Genomic DNA, 17,668 nt, shown 5'->3' with positions numbered 1-17,668 from the left:
GGGAGTCCTCAACATTGACTCCGGACGCCATGAAGTCTCTGGTCAAGCACGGGCAAGGAAACCTCCTGCTGATTACCACCTACAACCCTCCCTCAGCTGATGAATCGGTACTCCTCCATGTTGAACACCACTTGGAAGAAGCACTGAGAATAGTAAGGGCACAGAATATACTCTGGGTGGGGGACTTCAATGTCCATCACCAAGAGTGGCTCGGTAGCACCTCTACTGGCCGAGTCCTGAAGGAGATAGCTGCCAGACTAGGACTGCAGCAGCTGATGAGAGAACCAAAACAAGGGAAAAACATACTTGATCTCGTCCTCGCCAATCTACCTGTCGCAGATGCATCTGTCCATGACAGCATTGGTAGCAGTGACCACCGCACAGTCATTGTGGAGATGAAATCTCGTCTTCACACTTGAGGACACCCTCCATCGTGTTTTGTGGCACTACCACCGTGCTAAATGGGATAGATTCAGAACAGATCTAGCAGCTCAAAACTGGGCATCCATGATGTGCTGTGGGCCATCAGCAACAGCAGAATTGTATTCCACCACAATCTGTAAACTCATGGCCCAGCATAACCCTCACTCTACCATTACCATTTAGCCAGGGGACCAACCCTAGTTCAATGAGGAGTGTAGAAGAGCATGCCAGGTGTACCTAAAAATGAGGTGCCAACCTGGGGAAGCTGCAACACAGGACTACATGCATGCTAAACAGTGGAAACAGCATGTTATAGACAGAGCTAAGCGATCCCACAATCAACGGATCAGATCAAAGCTCTGCAGTCCTGCCACATCCAGTCGTGAATGGTGGTGGCCAATTAAACAACTAACAGGAGGAGGAGACTCCAGGAATGTCCCCATCCTCAGTGATGACAAAGCCCAGCACGTGAGTGCAAAAGACAAAGCTGAAGCGTTTGCAACAATCTTCAGCCAGAAGTGCTGAGTGGATGATCCATATCGGCCTCTTCCTGAGGTCCCCACCATCACAGAAGTCGGTCTTCAACCAATTTGATTCACTCCACGTGATATCAAGAAACGGCTGAGCGCACTGGATACAGCAAAGGCTATGGACACTGACAATATCCTGGCTGTCGTGCTGAAGATTTGTGATCCAGAACTAGCCGCGCCTCTAGCCAAGCTGTTCCAGTACAGCTACAACACTTGCATCTACCCAATAGTGTGGAAAACTGCCCAGGTATGTGCTGTCCACAAAAAGCAGGACAAATCAAATCTGGCCAATTACCGCTCCATCAGTCTACACTCAATCATCAGCAAAGTGATGGAAGGTGTCTTCGACAGTGCTATCAAGCGGCACTTACTCATCAATAACCTGCTCACTGTTGCTCAGTTTGGGATCTGCCAGGACCACTCCGCTCCAGACCTCATTACAGCCTTGGTCCAAACATTGACAAAAGAGCTGAATTCCGGAGGTGATATGAGAGTGACTGCCCTTGACATCAAGGCAGCATTTGACAGAGTGTGGCATTAAGGAGCTTTAATAAATCAGGGGGAAAAGTCTCCACTGGCTGGAGTCATACCTAACACAAAGGAAGATGGTTGTGGTTGTTGGAAGTCAATCATCACAGCCCCAGGACATCGCTGCAGGAGTTCCTCAGGGCAGTGTCCCAGGCCCAACCATCTTCAGCTGCTTCATCAATGACCTTCCCTCCATTATAAGGTCAGAAGTGGGGATGTTCATTAATGACTGCAGTGTTCCGTGCCATTCCCAACTCCTCAGATAATGAAGCAGTCCATGCCCGAAGGCAGCAAGACCTGGACGATGTTCAGGCTTGGGCTGATAAATGGCAGGTAACATTTGCGCCACGCAAGTGCCAGGCAATGACTATCTCCAACAAGTGAGAGTCTAACCACTGCCCCTTGACATTCAATGGCATTACCATCGCCGAATCCCTCACCATCAACATCCTGGGGGGTCACCATTGACCAGAAACTTAACTGCACCAGACACACACATACTGTGGCTACTAGAGCAGGTCAGAGGCTAGATGTTCTGTGGTGAGTGACTCACCACCTGACTCCCCAAAACCTTTCCACCATCTACAAGGCACAAGTCAGGAGTGTGATGGAATATTCCCCACTTGCATGGATGAGTGCAGCTCCAACAAAACTCAAGAAGCTCGACACCATCCAGGACAAAGCAGCCTGCTTGATTGGCACCCCATCCACCACCTTAAACATTCACTCTCTCCACCACCGGTGTACCGTGGCTGCAGTATGTACCATCTGCAAGATGTACTGCAGCAACTTGCCAAGGCTTCTTAGGCAGCACATCCCAAACCCACGACCTCTACCACCTAGAAGGACAAGGGCAGCAGGCGCATGGGAACACCACCACCTCCAAGTTCCCTTCCAAGTCAAACACCATCCTGACTTGGAAATATATCGCTGTTCCTTCATCATCGCTGGGTCAAAATCCTGGAACTCCCTCCCTAACAGCACTGGGAGTACCTTCACCACACGGACTGCAGTGGTTCGAGAAGGCGGCTCACCACCACCTTCTCAAGTGCAATTAGGGATGGGCAATAAATGCTGGCCTTGCCAGCGACGCCCACATCCCAGGAACGAATTAAAAAATTAACACTACCTTTATTTATATTAAATGTCATCTACCAGCCGTGGGCCCATTTTCCTCCATCACATCTAAATCTGTCTAATACATTTTAGTCTTCTAGAGTCCTAAAACCCCCACACATCTTTGTATCATGCGTGGACTTGCAGACAGTTCTCCCCTTCATCTAGATCATTGATAAAGATGGAAACTAATTCCCCCAAAACTGATTCCTACAGGACTTCACTAATAATCTGTCCCCACACAGAAGTTAATAATAACCTTCTGCGTACGTGAACGCAACCAATTCTTTGTTCAACCCAGAAACTGCCCACTAATGCCATGGGACGCGATCTTATTAGGTGGCAAATCATGTGGCATCTCAGCAAATGCTTTTTGAAAATTAAGATATACAGGGGGAAAAATTCGGTTGGTTGCGCCACCCATTAGCACCTTACGAGGGCGCTAATGGGGCGCAAGCCAACTAGCGCCCGGGCGCGGCACTGCCCACGCCTCCCGATAAATTCTGCGGGACGTTAGTGGTGGCGCTATCCGTTAGCGCTGCGCCGCTGCCGATGACGTCATCGGTGTGCGCAGCACCCCACTAACGCCCCGGTCGCAATATTTGGCAGCGCCCCCTGATTTACCGCCGGACACTGTCTGATGGGGTTAGGGGACCTACCTGCAGCCGGGGAGGCGCAAATTAAAGGAGAGGTGTGGGGTGGCCATTTTTGTTGTTGGCCACCTGCCTGCGCTCCCGTCTCCGGCCTCCTGAACACCCCCACCACCCATCCCCCCAACCCCGCGGAGTGCCGGCTGCGCTCCAAGAGCCCAGCACTTCTCTTTGGTGCCGGGCTCTTTTGCCTGCACTCCCAATCCTCGGGGGCCCAGCTGGGCCCCAGATCGCGCTGCACAAGGCCCCTCCCCTTTAAGAAGGGGAGGAAGGTCTGCAAGACCACAGCGTGACTTGCCGCAGCGCATGGCACTGCGGCACGTTGCGTCACGGTATTCACTCGCAGCACCCCAAGAGGGATGCGGGGCACCTCCTGTAGCGCCGCGCTTCCCTTTGGGGCGCAAACGACCAATTTCCGGTGCGGGGGCGCTACTTTTAGCGCCCCAAACGGGGCTATACTCAATTTCTCCCCCACAATGTCAACCTGGGCACCTACTATACAAACGAGTGACTGCCACAAAAAATCCATCGGGATGGTGAGACATGACCTTTTTTCCAGAAACCACGGTGAGAATGTAATAACCTCCTTTTCTGTCAAGGAGCGTGTCACTGATGATTCCTTCTAGTAACTTGCCCATAACCGAAGTCAAACTAATTTCACGGTGCTGAATTATTGCCCTTTCTGAACATTGGCACCACATTGTTCCCACGGACTGGAGAGAGGACCATCAGAGACCCCAGTGAGCTGTTAAATATATGAATAAGGGGCTCACGGAGAATTGCCCCCATCCCTTTGAGCTCCCTCGGGTAAATGCCGTTGGGGCCAGAAGCCTGATCTAGTCAGAACTATTTTCTGCGTCCACTTTGACAATTTTAACTTTAGCATCTACCCCATGATGTATAACTGTTGCCTTTTGTAGTGAAGACTGATGCAAAAAAGAAACATTTAACACCTTTGCCATACTGTGAGATTCTATCTGGATCTGCCCTGTGGAATCCTTCAATGGCCTAGTACATTGATATTACTACCATAATTATCCACTATCATCTTCTCCAACATGCTTTAGGCTGCTCTGATGGCCTTGTTTTACCATGTGTCCTTTTAACTTTAGGGACATACATGGCTTTCTTTTGCATAAAGCTGATCTTGAAGGCATTCCATTTTTCTTCTGTGTTGCTAATGTCCCCACCTAATAGGTCGACACAATCAATCTGGTTCAAGTAATTTGCCACCTTTGGAAAGCTAGCAGTCTTAAAATCTGGGACTAGCATTAAATATTTTAATAGCTTTGGTTTGACGTATAGGTAAGGACTAGGAGGGACCAGGAATGGAGGATTGGGGCATGCCAGAGGACACCGTGTGCTACAGGAGAAACGACCCCCTCAGGAAATGTACTGATTCCATTGGGAGAAGTCTGAATAGGGCCAGGAGAGGGTGATGTTTTGGAGGTGGACGAAGGCGAGAAGTGCTGGAGGAGGATGGAGTGGTCAGCAGTGTCTGAGGGCACTGAGGCATAGGGCATCGTGGTTGCAGTCACCGGGGATAGTGTACATCACTTTGAGCAGGGCAGTCTTGGTGTTGGAGCTGGGAAGGAACCCAGACTAGACTGCCTCATAGGAAGTGGTAAGAACAGAATTGAGTAGTAATGTGTTTGTGGCTGACTGCTTGGAAGTGTAGTGTGGGCAGAGCCACTAGAGGACAGATGGTTTGAGGATAAGCTCTTTAAGAAATAGCGGATACAGAGCAGTTCTGAAATTGGGGTGAGAAAGGATGCTTGAGGAAAGAGGAACGTTGAGGTTGACTCTTACTGGCGACAATGAGCCAAGGGATAGTACTTAATTGATTAGGAAATGGGAGGGGATCTAGGGAGCAGGTGGTAGGTCTGAGAGGGAAATTGATCCTGATGATCGCTGAGGAGCCCAGCGATGTCTGTCTGAGGAAGACATGTGATGTTGGACGAGGCAGAAGCATCCGAGTGGATAGTTTCCATTTTGGGGATGACGTCGTTGAGCTCCTCACGTTGGATTTTGAGAGGAGGATGCTGTACACAGATGGTTCAGGTTGGCAGGTGAAAAATGGAAATTTAATTTTTGGTTTTCATCTGTCAATTCAGATTCAAAAATGCAAGTGTACAGATTAACTATGGTTGTTTCTTTGTTCAAAATAGAAAATCTTCTGGGTTTCCAAGTGGTTTACTTGTAAATGGAACAAGCAAATCACAGAAATTCAATGTGGGATTGAACCAAGAGTGATTTACTAACTAGCAGATTAATTGGAAAGGATTTTTAAAATTTCATTCACGGGATATGGGCATCACTGGCAAGGCGGGCATTTATTGCCCATCCCTATTTGCTTTGAGAAGGTGGTGGTGAGCCGCCGCCTTGAACCGCTGCAGTCTGTCAGTCTGTGCATATGGATGTCTGTTTTATAATACTGTGGGGAAATTGAGAAGTGTACACAGTAAACAGACATTCATTGTACTCTAACATACAAGACTGTCCTACTCGGCATAGAAAGTACAGTCATCCCTCATTCTAACCACTACACAGCTGCCTTGTGCGAACTGATGAAAACCACCTCATATATGCATGATTAGAGAGTAGATCAAAACTTTAGGTTATGAAATTCAACCTTTGCAACAATAATGCAGATGTGAACAACAGTAATCTAATGCTGTGGCACAATGTTTAGTTTTCATGATCATATTCTCAGTGGTATAATCATTTTAATGAAAATCTTCAGAAATTGACATTTGTTGAGCTACAGTATCATTCATTTTCAGATGAACTGCGAAGTAAAAGGTTTCCCACTTCACAGACTTCTGGCAAAGTAAGTATTCATATATTGGCCTCATACACTATTGTACCATAAATGAAGATTGAGCCATGTATAAGGCCTTGGATACACCAGGGCCGAGTTTTGCGAATGCGCGTGGCCAGGAGGGAGCCTCAACGGCTGGTTGAAGCATAGAATCTTGCAGCACAGTAGGAGGCCATTTGGCCCATCGTGCCCGTGCCGACTCTTTGAAAGAGCTATCCAGTCAGTCCCACTCCCCTGCTCTTTCCCCATAGCCCTGCAACACTTTCCTGTATTGGGAAATTTTCATCCATTGAACTGAATTAATGTAAAATGGTGGCCAACACGCCTGTGATTTCCTGATTTGCACGGCCGCTGGGGAGCTAGTCTTATCAGCGTTTGAAAATATTGACGGGTCGTTTCTGCACAGGAAAATGGGAAAGGCTGGGGATTCTTTGGGGGAAAAGTTGGAGAATGATTCTACCCTTTGTGTGGGTACAATTGGCTTATTTAACGCTGTAGTTAAAAGGTATGGGGGGGTGGGGTTTCAATCACCCACAGTAACTGTAAGAGGAGCCGCAGAGACCCCAGAGGAAAAAAACAGCACAAATGCTCTTAAAGAACAAATTCACTTTCATTTAAATAGCGCCTTTCACCACCTCCGGACATCCCAGAGCGCTTCACAGCTGATGAAGTCCTTTTGAGGCGCAGTCGCTTGCAACGTAAAGAAACATTGGGCCAGAATTTACGGTGTCTTCGGCGTATGCTGTCCTAATCGTTCTGAAAGGCCCCGAGCTTGCAATCTGTCAAGTTACGCCTTGACCGATCTACCGAACCGACTGAGAAATCACTTTCGCTGGCGCAGAGACTGCTCAGCAATTGCCCAGGAAACTCTTACGGCTGGTTAAAGCAGGTACAGGGCCTGCTTTCACCAGCGTAAAGGTTAATCTAAATCTTAAATTAAAAATTTTTTAAATAAAAAATGATGCACACTTAAAATTAGCTTATGCAAATATTAAAATGTTTAAAATCATTTTTCAAAAGTAATGTTTTATTGTATTAGGCATAATTAAGGGACTTTTAATTAAAATTCAACATCAGAACATTTAAAGTTATTAGAGTTGTCTAATTTGTTTCATTATTTGGGAATTCTACCTGATCCTGCAGATTTTGATTGCACAAATTGACGTAAGAAAACTACTAGGCACTTGGTCAGAGTATTAAACAAGGCTTTAATCGACTGTTTCACAACATGGAGGTCTAGTTGTCCTTCACTAGTTCCTGTTTACAAAATGTCCTGAGCAAGCTGGGCCCGTGCCTGAGTATTTATACTCTCCCTGAACAGCGCCACCAGCAGGCTGCCCAGTATTATTTCATAAGTCATTTCTACACGAATGGCAAGATTCATGTCACAAATTGTAAAGTCTATAAAATCCCAGACATTTTTCTAAGTTGGTTTATGGAAGCTGTAAAGTGACGATCTTTCCTTATTTTTTTCTTTTTCAGTCGCTCCTTTTAACTCCATTTTGCTACCCAGTCTCTTGATCTACATTTTCTATGTCTTGACTCCTAATTTGGTTTTTCTCATTTTGTTCGAGGCTTCAATTATTGATCCTTTGTTTGTTTCTTTGGTATTTTTTATGTTTGCTGCACATTTTTTGTATGTAGCATGTCGGAGCGGACAGAGAAGGCCCAGGCAAATGAGAACCTTGGCAGGAGCATTGAAGGAAGTGGTGGTTATAGTCTGGTTCAGAGGAGGTTAAGAACCTGTGTCATGTAGTGCTGATCTAGTGGCCCACAAAGAACTCTGATTAGGTGTTGAGATTCTGAAATGCACCATTTATAGGATTAGCTCAATCGCTGCTTGAGACTTTGTTATACCACGTCCCATAGACTTCAGCACATAATCTAGGCTGAGGTGTGCCCTCTTTCAGATGATCCATCTGAACAGGCAGCCTTAGTTTAATGAATGTTAAGGATCCCATGGCACTGTTCAAAGAGCAGTGGAGTTCTCCTGATGCCCAGGCCAACACTTATCCCTCAGCCAGCATCAGTCAACATCACTAAAACAGATTAGCTGGTCATTTATTTAATTGCTGTTTGTGGGACCTTGCTGTATGCAAATTGACTGCCACATTTCCTACATTACAAAAATAATCAATTGGCTGTAAAGTGCTTTGGGACATCCTGAGGACATGAAAGGTGCTATATAAATGCAATATTTTTCTCTTGTGCTCTCTCTCTCTCTCTCTCTCTCTCTCTCTCCTCCTTTATCCCTCCCTCTTTCATTCATTCTCCATCTCTCCCTCTGTCAGTCACCCATTATCACTTGCCCTCTCTCCATCTTGCCCTTTCTTTCTCACCCTCTCCATCTCTCTCGCTCTTCCTCCATCTCACACTGTCGCTCATCCACTCTCCACCTTGACCTCTCTCTCTTTGCTCGCCCTCCCTCTCTCTCACCCTGTCGCACGCCCTCTCTCCATGTCCCCTGTGTGTCACACCTTCCCTCCTGCTATCTTTCTCTCTAGTGCACGCCCTCCCTCTATCTCTCCCTCTTCTGTACTGAAGCTGACGGTTGTCTATTTTGATGCAGAATCAGGGTGGGAGTTGGATTGCTCTTCCGTGAATGTTAGCACATATAACTCTTCAACCTCTAGAAATGAATATTCAGTATAAAATGTTGAAAACGTCCCAACACTAAGTACAACCTTTACCTCCCCCACCCTTGGCCCCATTCTCTTTCGTTAAAGGGTTCCCTGCGAAGAGTCAGCATTGCAGCAATCCCAAGAAGCACTCCAGGATCACAGTTCGACTTGGTAAGAAATCTGCAGCATCAATGTCTGCACATCACTGATCTAATCGGCGGTGGGTGGGCCAGCAGCTTCAAAAGTGGGAGCTGTTGATGATTTTGAGGAGTGCTAAAATTTCCAGCTTTTTAATTTGTGATTGTGCAATAGATGAGCGCAAATGAAAGCGTAGGTTGCACAAGGGGATAAAATATGCGCAACAGCAATGAACTTAAATTTGGTAGTTGGAGGGCAGAAATGATTTGGATGACATTGCAAACCGTGCAGTTTATAATTCATCTGGAGAGTTGAGATTTACTGGCTTGAAATTGCTCCCATTTGTGAAGTTTTTTAAATGTGTACTGTATGCTGTGGAGTTTAGGCAGTTCTGTTTGAGTTGGCAGCCAGAATGCCTTGAAATACTTGGTGTGATGTTATCGCAGAAGGATTAAGTACTTGTGACATACCCAGTGCAAAGCTAAGTGACAACATGCAGTCGATTACATACCAGCGTGCTTTCTATTATAACATGAGGTCACTGTGACTTAGACATTCAGTAGGTTTGGGAACATGGTCTGTTCCTAAACCCCCCACTCCCCCTCTGCTCTCCTTACCTGAATGTGAAGAATTATTCACAGCCTGCTGGTAACTCATCCAAATGAGCATTCTTCATGTGCGACCCAGGACAGTGAATGTTGGGAGGCTATAGGGGCGATATGAACACACAAAAAGGACAGGATGACCAACTGGTCCATCCAGACGCACACCATCACCCACCGCCCCCCCCCACCCCCATCTCCCCCAGTCATACAAACTCCTGAGAGAGATGAAAAAAACCTTGGGCCAATTTAGGGAAAAGGAAACTCTTAAAGTTCCTCTCCGACCCCTGAAGGTCATCAAGTTCCAGGAGATGCCGGTAATTGATAATCACAGCTAACCCTTGGCTACCTTCTATCGCTTCAGATGACCTGAACTCGCAGGAACTTGTTCAACTCCCTGTTAAAGAACTGCAGTGATCTCATACTTGCCGCACGTTTTGATAATCTATTCCAGATGTCCATGACTCTGTGAAAATAAATACTTCCTGACGTCTAACCTGACTCTTGCATTTCCATATTTTATGCTGATTCCTCCTAGTCCTCCTGTCCCTATTTACCTCAAGTAACCTCTCCACACAGATTGAATCAAAACCTCAATGTATCACCTTAAAGTCTACACTTCCTCAAATGAAAAAAGCCCCTGAGCCTATCCTGATAGCGAAGAGCCCTAGAATTTGGTATCATCATTCTGGTTGCCCTCCTCTTGGCCTTCTCCAGGGCGTTTTATATCCCACTCCCATGTAAGGGGGACAAAACCAGATACAGTATTGTAGATGTGGCCATACCAAGGCTTTATATAAGCTAAGTATCATATTTGTAGATTTATATTTGAACTAACTTAACTCTACACCCTAACATCGTATTTGTTTTCCATACAGCTTCACAACACTGGCTGTGGGCCTTTAATATGTTGTGAACCATAGCACTCTGGTCCCCCTCTGCTCTACAACCTTATGCAGGTAACCCTGCATGGTATACACATGCCTGGAATTATCCAGACTCCAAAGCATCTCACTGCATTTATCCACCTTCAAGGGTCTCTGCCAAGCACTGGCCCATTCTATATCTAGATTAGCCCTATCTATTTTATCTACATTCATAACTCCTGCACACATCTTTGTCATCAGCAAACTTCAGAATTGTTCCTCTTGACGCTTTCATCCAAATCACTGGTAAAGATGAAGAGCAATGGTCCCTGCGGGACTCCGTCAGGAATAGGAAGCCATGCAAAGCCGCTTCCATTAATTACTACCCTCTGCCTACGAGAATGCAATCAATTTGCTGCCCAGCCTAAAACCTGCCCACCAATCGCACAGTTGCAACCTCGCTTAATAGTCTTCTGTGTGGCACTTCACGAAAGGCTACTGCTCCAGTCCTGGCCTTGCCCAAAGTCCACACACGTGCATTTTCCACTAGAATATGGTAACTGAGAACAGGAACCTTGGCTCATTTATTTGCACGATTCTGAGGGGGATTGACGGGGTAGATGCTGAGGTTGTTTCCCCTGGCTGGAGAGTCTAGAAATAGGGGGCATAATCTCTGGATAAGGGGTTGGCCATTTAGGACTGAGCTGAGGTGGAATTTCTTCACTCCAAGGTTTGTGAACCTTTGGAATTCTCTACCCCAGAGGGCTGTGGATGCTGAATCGTTGAATATATTCAAGGCTGAGATCGGATAGATTTTTGGACTCTAGGGGAATCAAGGGATATGGAGATCGGGAAAGTGGAGTTGAGGTCGAAGATCAGCCATGATCTTATTGAATGGCGGAGCAGGCTCGAGGGGCTGTATGGCCAACTCCGGCTCCTAATTCTTCTGTTCTTGTTTCTTCACAAGCCTAAGGTTACTGAGGTCGGTGCCGGTGGGCCCCAACACTGCCTGACTGAGATCAACTAACTGAGCACAGACTAGTGATTAGTCATGGGATCTTCCTGATGTTGCATTTACTTAGCCTATGGACAGCTAGGGAAGAGAGATCTAGAAGCGTAGTTTCTTCATGCTGACCACTTTTTGTACACGTGCTTCTGTTTGGTTGGAACAGAATCAACAATCACAAGCGAAGCAATTACCATTTTGAACCCAAATCTGAAAGAATGTGTCTCCTTTGGAGTTGATTAAGAGCCCTTGAAGTTGATCGTAACTTTTCCAGTTGCATAGTTCTGCAGTACATCCCAAATTTAAACTGATTCCAACTGAGAGAATTTCACATTTGAAAACATGCACACCAAAAGTATCTGGAATTGTTTGCCAGTTGCAAACTGCCCTGTTATTATCACTTACACAAAAACTGTACACTTATTACATAATTATGTGTTACTGTCAACCATTAATCATCTTTAGGTATTGTAGAAAACACCTTCAAAGGAGCTTAAGTTCAGTATTAACCTCAATTTGGAGGGTTTTTTTTGTTTTGCGCATTGGCCGGAATTTTCTGGGGTCCGTGTGGGCGCGGTTGGAGGCAGGTCGGGTGGGAAATTTGAAAAATCTTGCAGCGGGTCGGGAAACCACAGTCATCCTGTCCCCTCGCGTCTTTCCCTCGGGTGCGTTTGCTGGCGCGGCAGCGACCCAAATGACCAAGGTGGGCGAGCTAATTTAAATCATTATTAGGTACTTGTCAGACCCTTGAGCACCGTTTACACCCGACCTTTCAAATTTCCCTGGATGAGCATGGGAATTATGCAGCTTGGGAACCGTGTCTGTGAGCCTGAAGCGGAGGTTGAGTGGTCTTTGAACCACCTCATTAGTGCACAGCATGAAAAGTACAATAAAAACTCCAACCTCACAGCTGATCACTTTCATCAGGCAGAGGCTGTTGCTGACTGCATTGTTGGCACAGATTTAGCTTTCTAGAGGTTGCAAGTGTTTCCAGCAACATTGGCATCCAGTGTCACCTCATTGACAGATTGCTTCTGTCATCTCTACTTGACATGCCATCTATTCCATCAGCATCACACAGGTCACCGATGCCCTGTTTGAAAAGTCAGCCAATTATATTAACCTTGCCACTGATGAAGCCGGTGCTACTGAGCGGGCGCTGGCCTTTGCTACTCTGGCTGGCTTCCCACAGGTGCAGGGTGTCATCGACTGCAAATGTGGCCATCAGGGCACCCCATCATTTTTTTAAAATTAGTTTATGGGATGTGGGCGTCGCTGGCAGGGCCAGCATTTATTGCCCATCCCTAATTGCCCTTGAGAAGGTGGTGGTGAGCCGCCACCTTGAACCGCTGCAGTCTGTGTGGTGAAGGTACTCCCACAGTGCTGTTAGGGAGGGAGTTGAGGATTTTGACCCAGCAACGATGAAGGATCAGCAATATACTTCTAAGTCAGATTGTGCGTGACTTGGAGGGGAACTTGGAGGTGGTGGTGTTCCCATGTGCCTGCTGCCCTTGTCCTTCTAGGTGGAAGAGGTTGCGGGTTTGGGAGGTGCTGCCGAAGAAGCCTTGGCGAGTTGCTGCAGTGCATCTTGTAGATGCTACACACTGCAGCCACGGTACGCCGGTGTTGGAGAGAGTGAATGTTTAAGGTGGTGGATGGGGTGCCAATCAAGGGGGCTGCTTTGTCCTGGATGATGCCGAGCTTCTTGTGGTGTTGGAGCTGCACTCATCCAGGCAAGTGGAGAGTATTCCATCACACTCCTTACTTGTGCCATGTAGATGGTGGAAAGGCTTTGTGAAGTTGGAAGGTGAAACACTCACCGCAGAATACCTAGCCTCTGACCTGCTCTTGTTGCCACAGTATTTGTGACTGGTCCAGTTAAGTTTCTGGTCAATGGTGACCCCCAGGATGTTGATGATGGGGGATTCGGCGATGGTAATTCCGTTGAATATCAAGGGACGGTGGTTAGACTCTTGCTTGTTGGAGATAGTCATTGCCTGTAACTTCTATGGCATGAATGTTACCTTCCACTTATCAGCCCAAGCCTGAACGTCGTCCAGGTCTTGTTGCATGTGGGCATGGACTGCTTCATTATCTGAGGAGTTGTGAATGGCACTGAACACTGTGCAGTCATCAGCGAACATCCCCATTTCTGACCTTATGTTGGAGGGAAGGTCATGGATGAAGCAGCTGAAGATGGTTGGACCTAGGACACTGCCCTGAGGAACTCCTGGGGTGGTGATGATTGACCTTGCACAACCATCTTCCTTTGTGCTAGGTATGACTCCAGCCAGTGGAATGTTTTCCTCCCAATTCCCACTAACTTCAGTTTTACTAGGGCACCTTGATGCCACACTCGGTCAAATGCTGCCTTGATGTCTAGGGCAGTCACTCTCGCCTCACCTCTGGAATTCAGCTCCTTTGTCCATGTTTGAACCAAGGCTGTAATGAGGTTTGGAGCAGAGTGCTCTTGGCGGAACCCAAACTGGGTGAGCAGGTGAGTAAGTGCTGCTCGATAGCACTGTTGATGAAGCCTTCCATCACTTTGCTGATGTTTGAGAGTAGACTGATGGGGCAGTAATTAGCCGAATTACCTGGGCAGTTTTCCACATTGTCTGATAGATGCCAGTGTTGTAGCTGTACTGGAACAGCTTGGCTAGAGGCGTGGCTAGTTCTGCACAACATAGCACAGCCGTGAGGATTAGCATGCATGAGGGGCAAGGCTCTGAGCGCACAACCTCTTCAGAGGATGAGGAGCATCATCTGGAAGATGAGGAGGAGGAGCAGCAGGAGGAACCTGCAGTCCAGATCCCACCAGCACCCGAGCACATTGTTGCCCGGGAGGCCAGGGATGGCCTCATCATCTGATTTACTTAACTTTACACATTACACCCATATGGCTGCCACATGCTGCGCCAAGTTGGCGCCACCCCACAGCAACACCAGGAAGCATCCCTACAATGACCAAGCCATTCCTTTCACACTGACCACCATTGCTGGAGGTAACGTTATGTCTCCCTATTCATTCCCACTAAGCCACCTCCAAAGGTGCACACAAATGTGTCCATGACCGCAAAGTGGTGAAAATAAAGATTTTTACCTGTGACAACACAGTAACTGAAACTTTACACAAAAATGTAATAAACCACCCAAGTGGCTACCCTTGTGAATTTACTTGTGTTTGATCTTTCTCTCATGCATGCCTCTGAGGTGCTACCCCTGTGGTAGAGGTAGAGGTAGCAGGAGAGAAGTGTGAGCACTTTGAGAGGAGCCCCCACTTAAATGTCCACTCTCACCATCAACCCTTTCATGGGCCACCCACACATCCCTGCTATCAAGGAGCTGAAGAACACCTTGCTGCACAGCAGTGGGGTGATGAGGACCCACTTCTACGTTGACATCCCTCCTAGAGAGGATGTCTATGAGCCTCTACCATCTATTCTCCATAGGTAGCTATCTATTTTCCATAGAGACCATGTGCTCCTGTGAGTGGCGCATTAGCTGCTCCAGGCAGGTGGCCATCCTATCCATGGAAGAGCCAACAGTCGCCATCGCCTGCGACACAGTGGTGCTCATGTTGGAGATGGACTCCTCCATTCTCTGGACATTTGCAGTCATTGCGGTCGCAAAACTTGTTAAAGCCTCTGCACTTCTTGCTGCACCTCCAGGATTGCCCTCGATCTGGATGGCCCTGAGGCTCGGCGTCTGCATACAGCTGAGCAGAGCTGGGAGAGTCCCCCGCCCTCTGGCAAAGAGTCTCCACTATCTGCTCTTGCTCACTTGAATTGAGACGCACCAGATGACAACATTACTCTCTCGCGTGTAAGTATCTGCGCTGGTGCTGGGTACGCTCATGTCTGGTGATGGTGCGCCCTCGGAGGCTAGAGGCTCCTCGGAGAAGTCGTCTTCCTCTTCCTCCTGGACAGAGGGGAGGGGTGGCACTTGATGGACCTGTGGGAGAGTAAAGAGTTGAGTTAGATATGTCATATGAAGAATGGGTACAGATACCATTATGCACATGATGAACAGTCACTGGCTGCTGACATCACTCCCCATATTAGTGATTGGTGTATTCCATGTAGCTGTATGATATGTAATTCTGTCACCAGGTTGCTGAGATGTCCCCCTCTCTCTGTCTCCCACCTCCAGCTGCTCGGTGACTCCAGAGACTTCCAAGGTAGCCTCCTCTGCTGATGTTAGTGTGGCCAATGATAGTGCCACCTCCAGTTTTCTTCGTCTCCCTCTTATTGTGGGTTCTCTCTTCCTGCAAGGAGGGAAAGAAGAGAAGGTTGAGTGATGGAATGAATGGGTTGCATCTGTAGAGGGTGACTATGATGGAGTGGGGTAACAATGCCAAGTGGCTTCCTTGTTGGGTGTTCATTGGTATGATTGCATTAGGATGAGGGTGATGGGGATGTGATAATGTAGCTGGAGAAAGCGTATTAAATTCTGAAGTTGAATAAAGTGCATTTGATTTACAAATAGTTGAAGCTGAAGGAGATTGAAGAAAGAAGAAGACTGTCCGAAGGCGATCAGGACAAGTTGCGGAGCAAGCTTACGAGTAGGATAAACAGTTGGTAGGTCATCCATCTTGTACACGTGTACTGGCCTTGGGTGTGGCGCTGTAGTCATTGTGCGGTTTACATAAGAACAACATAAGAAACAGGAGCAGGAGACGGCCAATCGGCACCTCGAGCCTGCTCCGCCATTCAATAAGATCATGGCTGATCCAATCTTGGCCTCAACACTTTCCCGCTCTCTCCCCATACCCCTCGACTCCCTTGTAGTTCAAATGTCTGTCAATCTCCGCCTTGAATATATTCAATGACTCCACCTCCACAGCTCTCTGGGGTAGAGAATTCCAAAGATTCACGACCCTCCGAGAGAAGAAATTCCTCCTCATCTCCATCTTAAATGGGCGACCCCTTATTCTGAAACTATGCCCCCTAGTTCTAGATTCCCCCACGAGGGGAAACATCCTCTCGGCATCCACCCTGTCAATCCCCCTCAGGATCTTATATGTTTCAATAAGATCACCTCTCATTCTTCTAAACTCCAATGAGTATAGGCTCAACCTTTCGTCATAGACAACCCCTTCATCCCAGGAATCAACCTCGTGAACCTTCTCTGCACTGCCTCCAATACAAGTATATGGCAGTAATGTAAGATCATACAGCACAGGTGGTCATTCGGCCCATCGTGCCTCTGCCGGCTCTTTGAAAGAGCTATCAATTAGTCCCACTCCCCCGCTCTTTACCCATAGCCCTGCAAATTTCTCCTTTTCTAGTATTTATCCAATTCCCTTTTGAAAGTTGCTATTGAATCTGCTTCCACTGCCCTTTCAGATAGTGGATTCCAGATCATCATAACTCACGTGATCAACTACATCATATCCTTTCTGGTTACATTAACATTCCAAAAGTGAAAACGGTTTAAGCAAGAACTCTTTTTCGGTCAATTTTGTGCCCGTTATTTGCTATGCTCAGACTGCCCAACCAGCTTACTCAGATTAAATGGGATGTTATTACTCTTATTACATAATGACTTGGTTTAACTTCTTGACCCAGAGAGTGGTTAGAATGTGGAACTTGCGACCACATGGAGTGGCTGAGGCAAATGGCATCGATGCATTTAAGGGGAAGCTAGATAAGGGAGAAAGGAATAGAAAGTTATGCTGATGGGATTAGATGAAGTAGGGTGGGAGGAGGCTCGTGTGGAGCATAAATACTGGCACAGACCAGTTAGGCCGAATGGCCTGTTTTTATTCAGTAAATTCTATGTAATTCTAGTTTAGGGCCCTCGGAATGGAAAAATTGCTTTATTCTTCCACAACCTCTTGTAACTTGCCTTGCTCACTTTGGACCTCTCACTGACTAACTCAATACAAAATGTCGACTGAATTGGCACTGGTGTCGGGAGGCAGCCTGCCCAGCCACTGAGCTGGTGCAGTGAAAATGGAGGGGGTAGATGCTTAATATGGTCATGTATGTTAATAAGTCGTGCACTCTGTTGCTCCAAGACTGATTGTTAATTTGTGCCGCGCACTCAATTTAAATTCGCTGATTAACAGAAAAAGCAACAGCCACCTGTTGAATAGGTGACCAAACCCGCATGCAATTATTCCAAATATGGCCTCATTGAAGACCCGTATAAGGTTGGAATAACTTGTATTTATTTATAGGGGTAGATTTTAACTTTTGCCAGCCGGCAGGAAACTGACTTCCATGGAAAGGAAAATCGGGCGGGGCGTAAATCGGGCGGTCGATCGACCACCACTAGTTTAACGGCCAGCGGGGAAAGTTTAAAATTTATCCCATAGTGAAATGGCCTGGGGTCCATCCCAGAATGGTAAATTGCTATAAGTGGG

At 47.0% G+C, this 17,668-nt stretch overlaps 2 protein-coding genes and 1 pseudogene across 6 annotated transcripts in view; 1 reads left to right on the top strand and 2 right to left on the bottom strand.

Moving 5' to 3' along the window:
* Positions 1–17,668, bottom strand: part of LOC147105528 (tyrosine-protein phosphatase non-receptor type substrate 1-like) — a 535,426-nt pseudogene that overhangs the window by 191,892 nt on the left and 325,866 nt on the right.
* Positions 1–17,668, bottom strand: part of dnai7 (dynein axonemal intermediate chain 7) — a 227,593-nt gene that overhangs the window by 83,056 nt on the left and 126,869 nt on the right. The window lies entirely within an intron of this gene.
* Positions 1–17,668, top strand: part of LOC147105533 (inositol 1,4,5-triphosphate receptor associated 2-like) — a 176,700-nt gene that overhangs the window by 152,473 nt on the left and 6,559 nt on the right. For all 5 annotated transcript variants that reach the window (XM_086009964.1, XM_086009967.1, XM_086009965.1 and 2 more), the window contains 3 exons: positions 6,031–6,077; positions 8,795–8,860; positions 15,787–15,878. In XM_086009964.1, coding sequence (XP_085866090.1) covers positions 6,031–6,077; positions 8,795–8,860; positions 15,787–15,878 — 205 coding nt within the window. The remainder of the gene's footprint in view (positions 1–6,030; positions 6,078–8,794; positions 8,861–15,786; positions 15,879–17,668) is intronic.

Source organism: Somniosus microcephalus, chromosome 17 (genome assembly GCF_052327205.1).
Source record: "Somniosus microcephalus isolate GS21.2 chromosome 17, FLI_Smic_1.0, whole genome shotgun sequence".
NCBI classification, from domain to species: Eukaryota; Metazoa; Chordata; class Chondrichthyes; order Squaliformes; family Somniosidae; genus Somniosus; species Somniosus microcephalus.
This window is presented reverse-complemented; position numbering and strand designations above follow the sequence as displayed.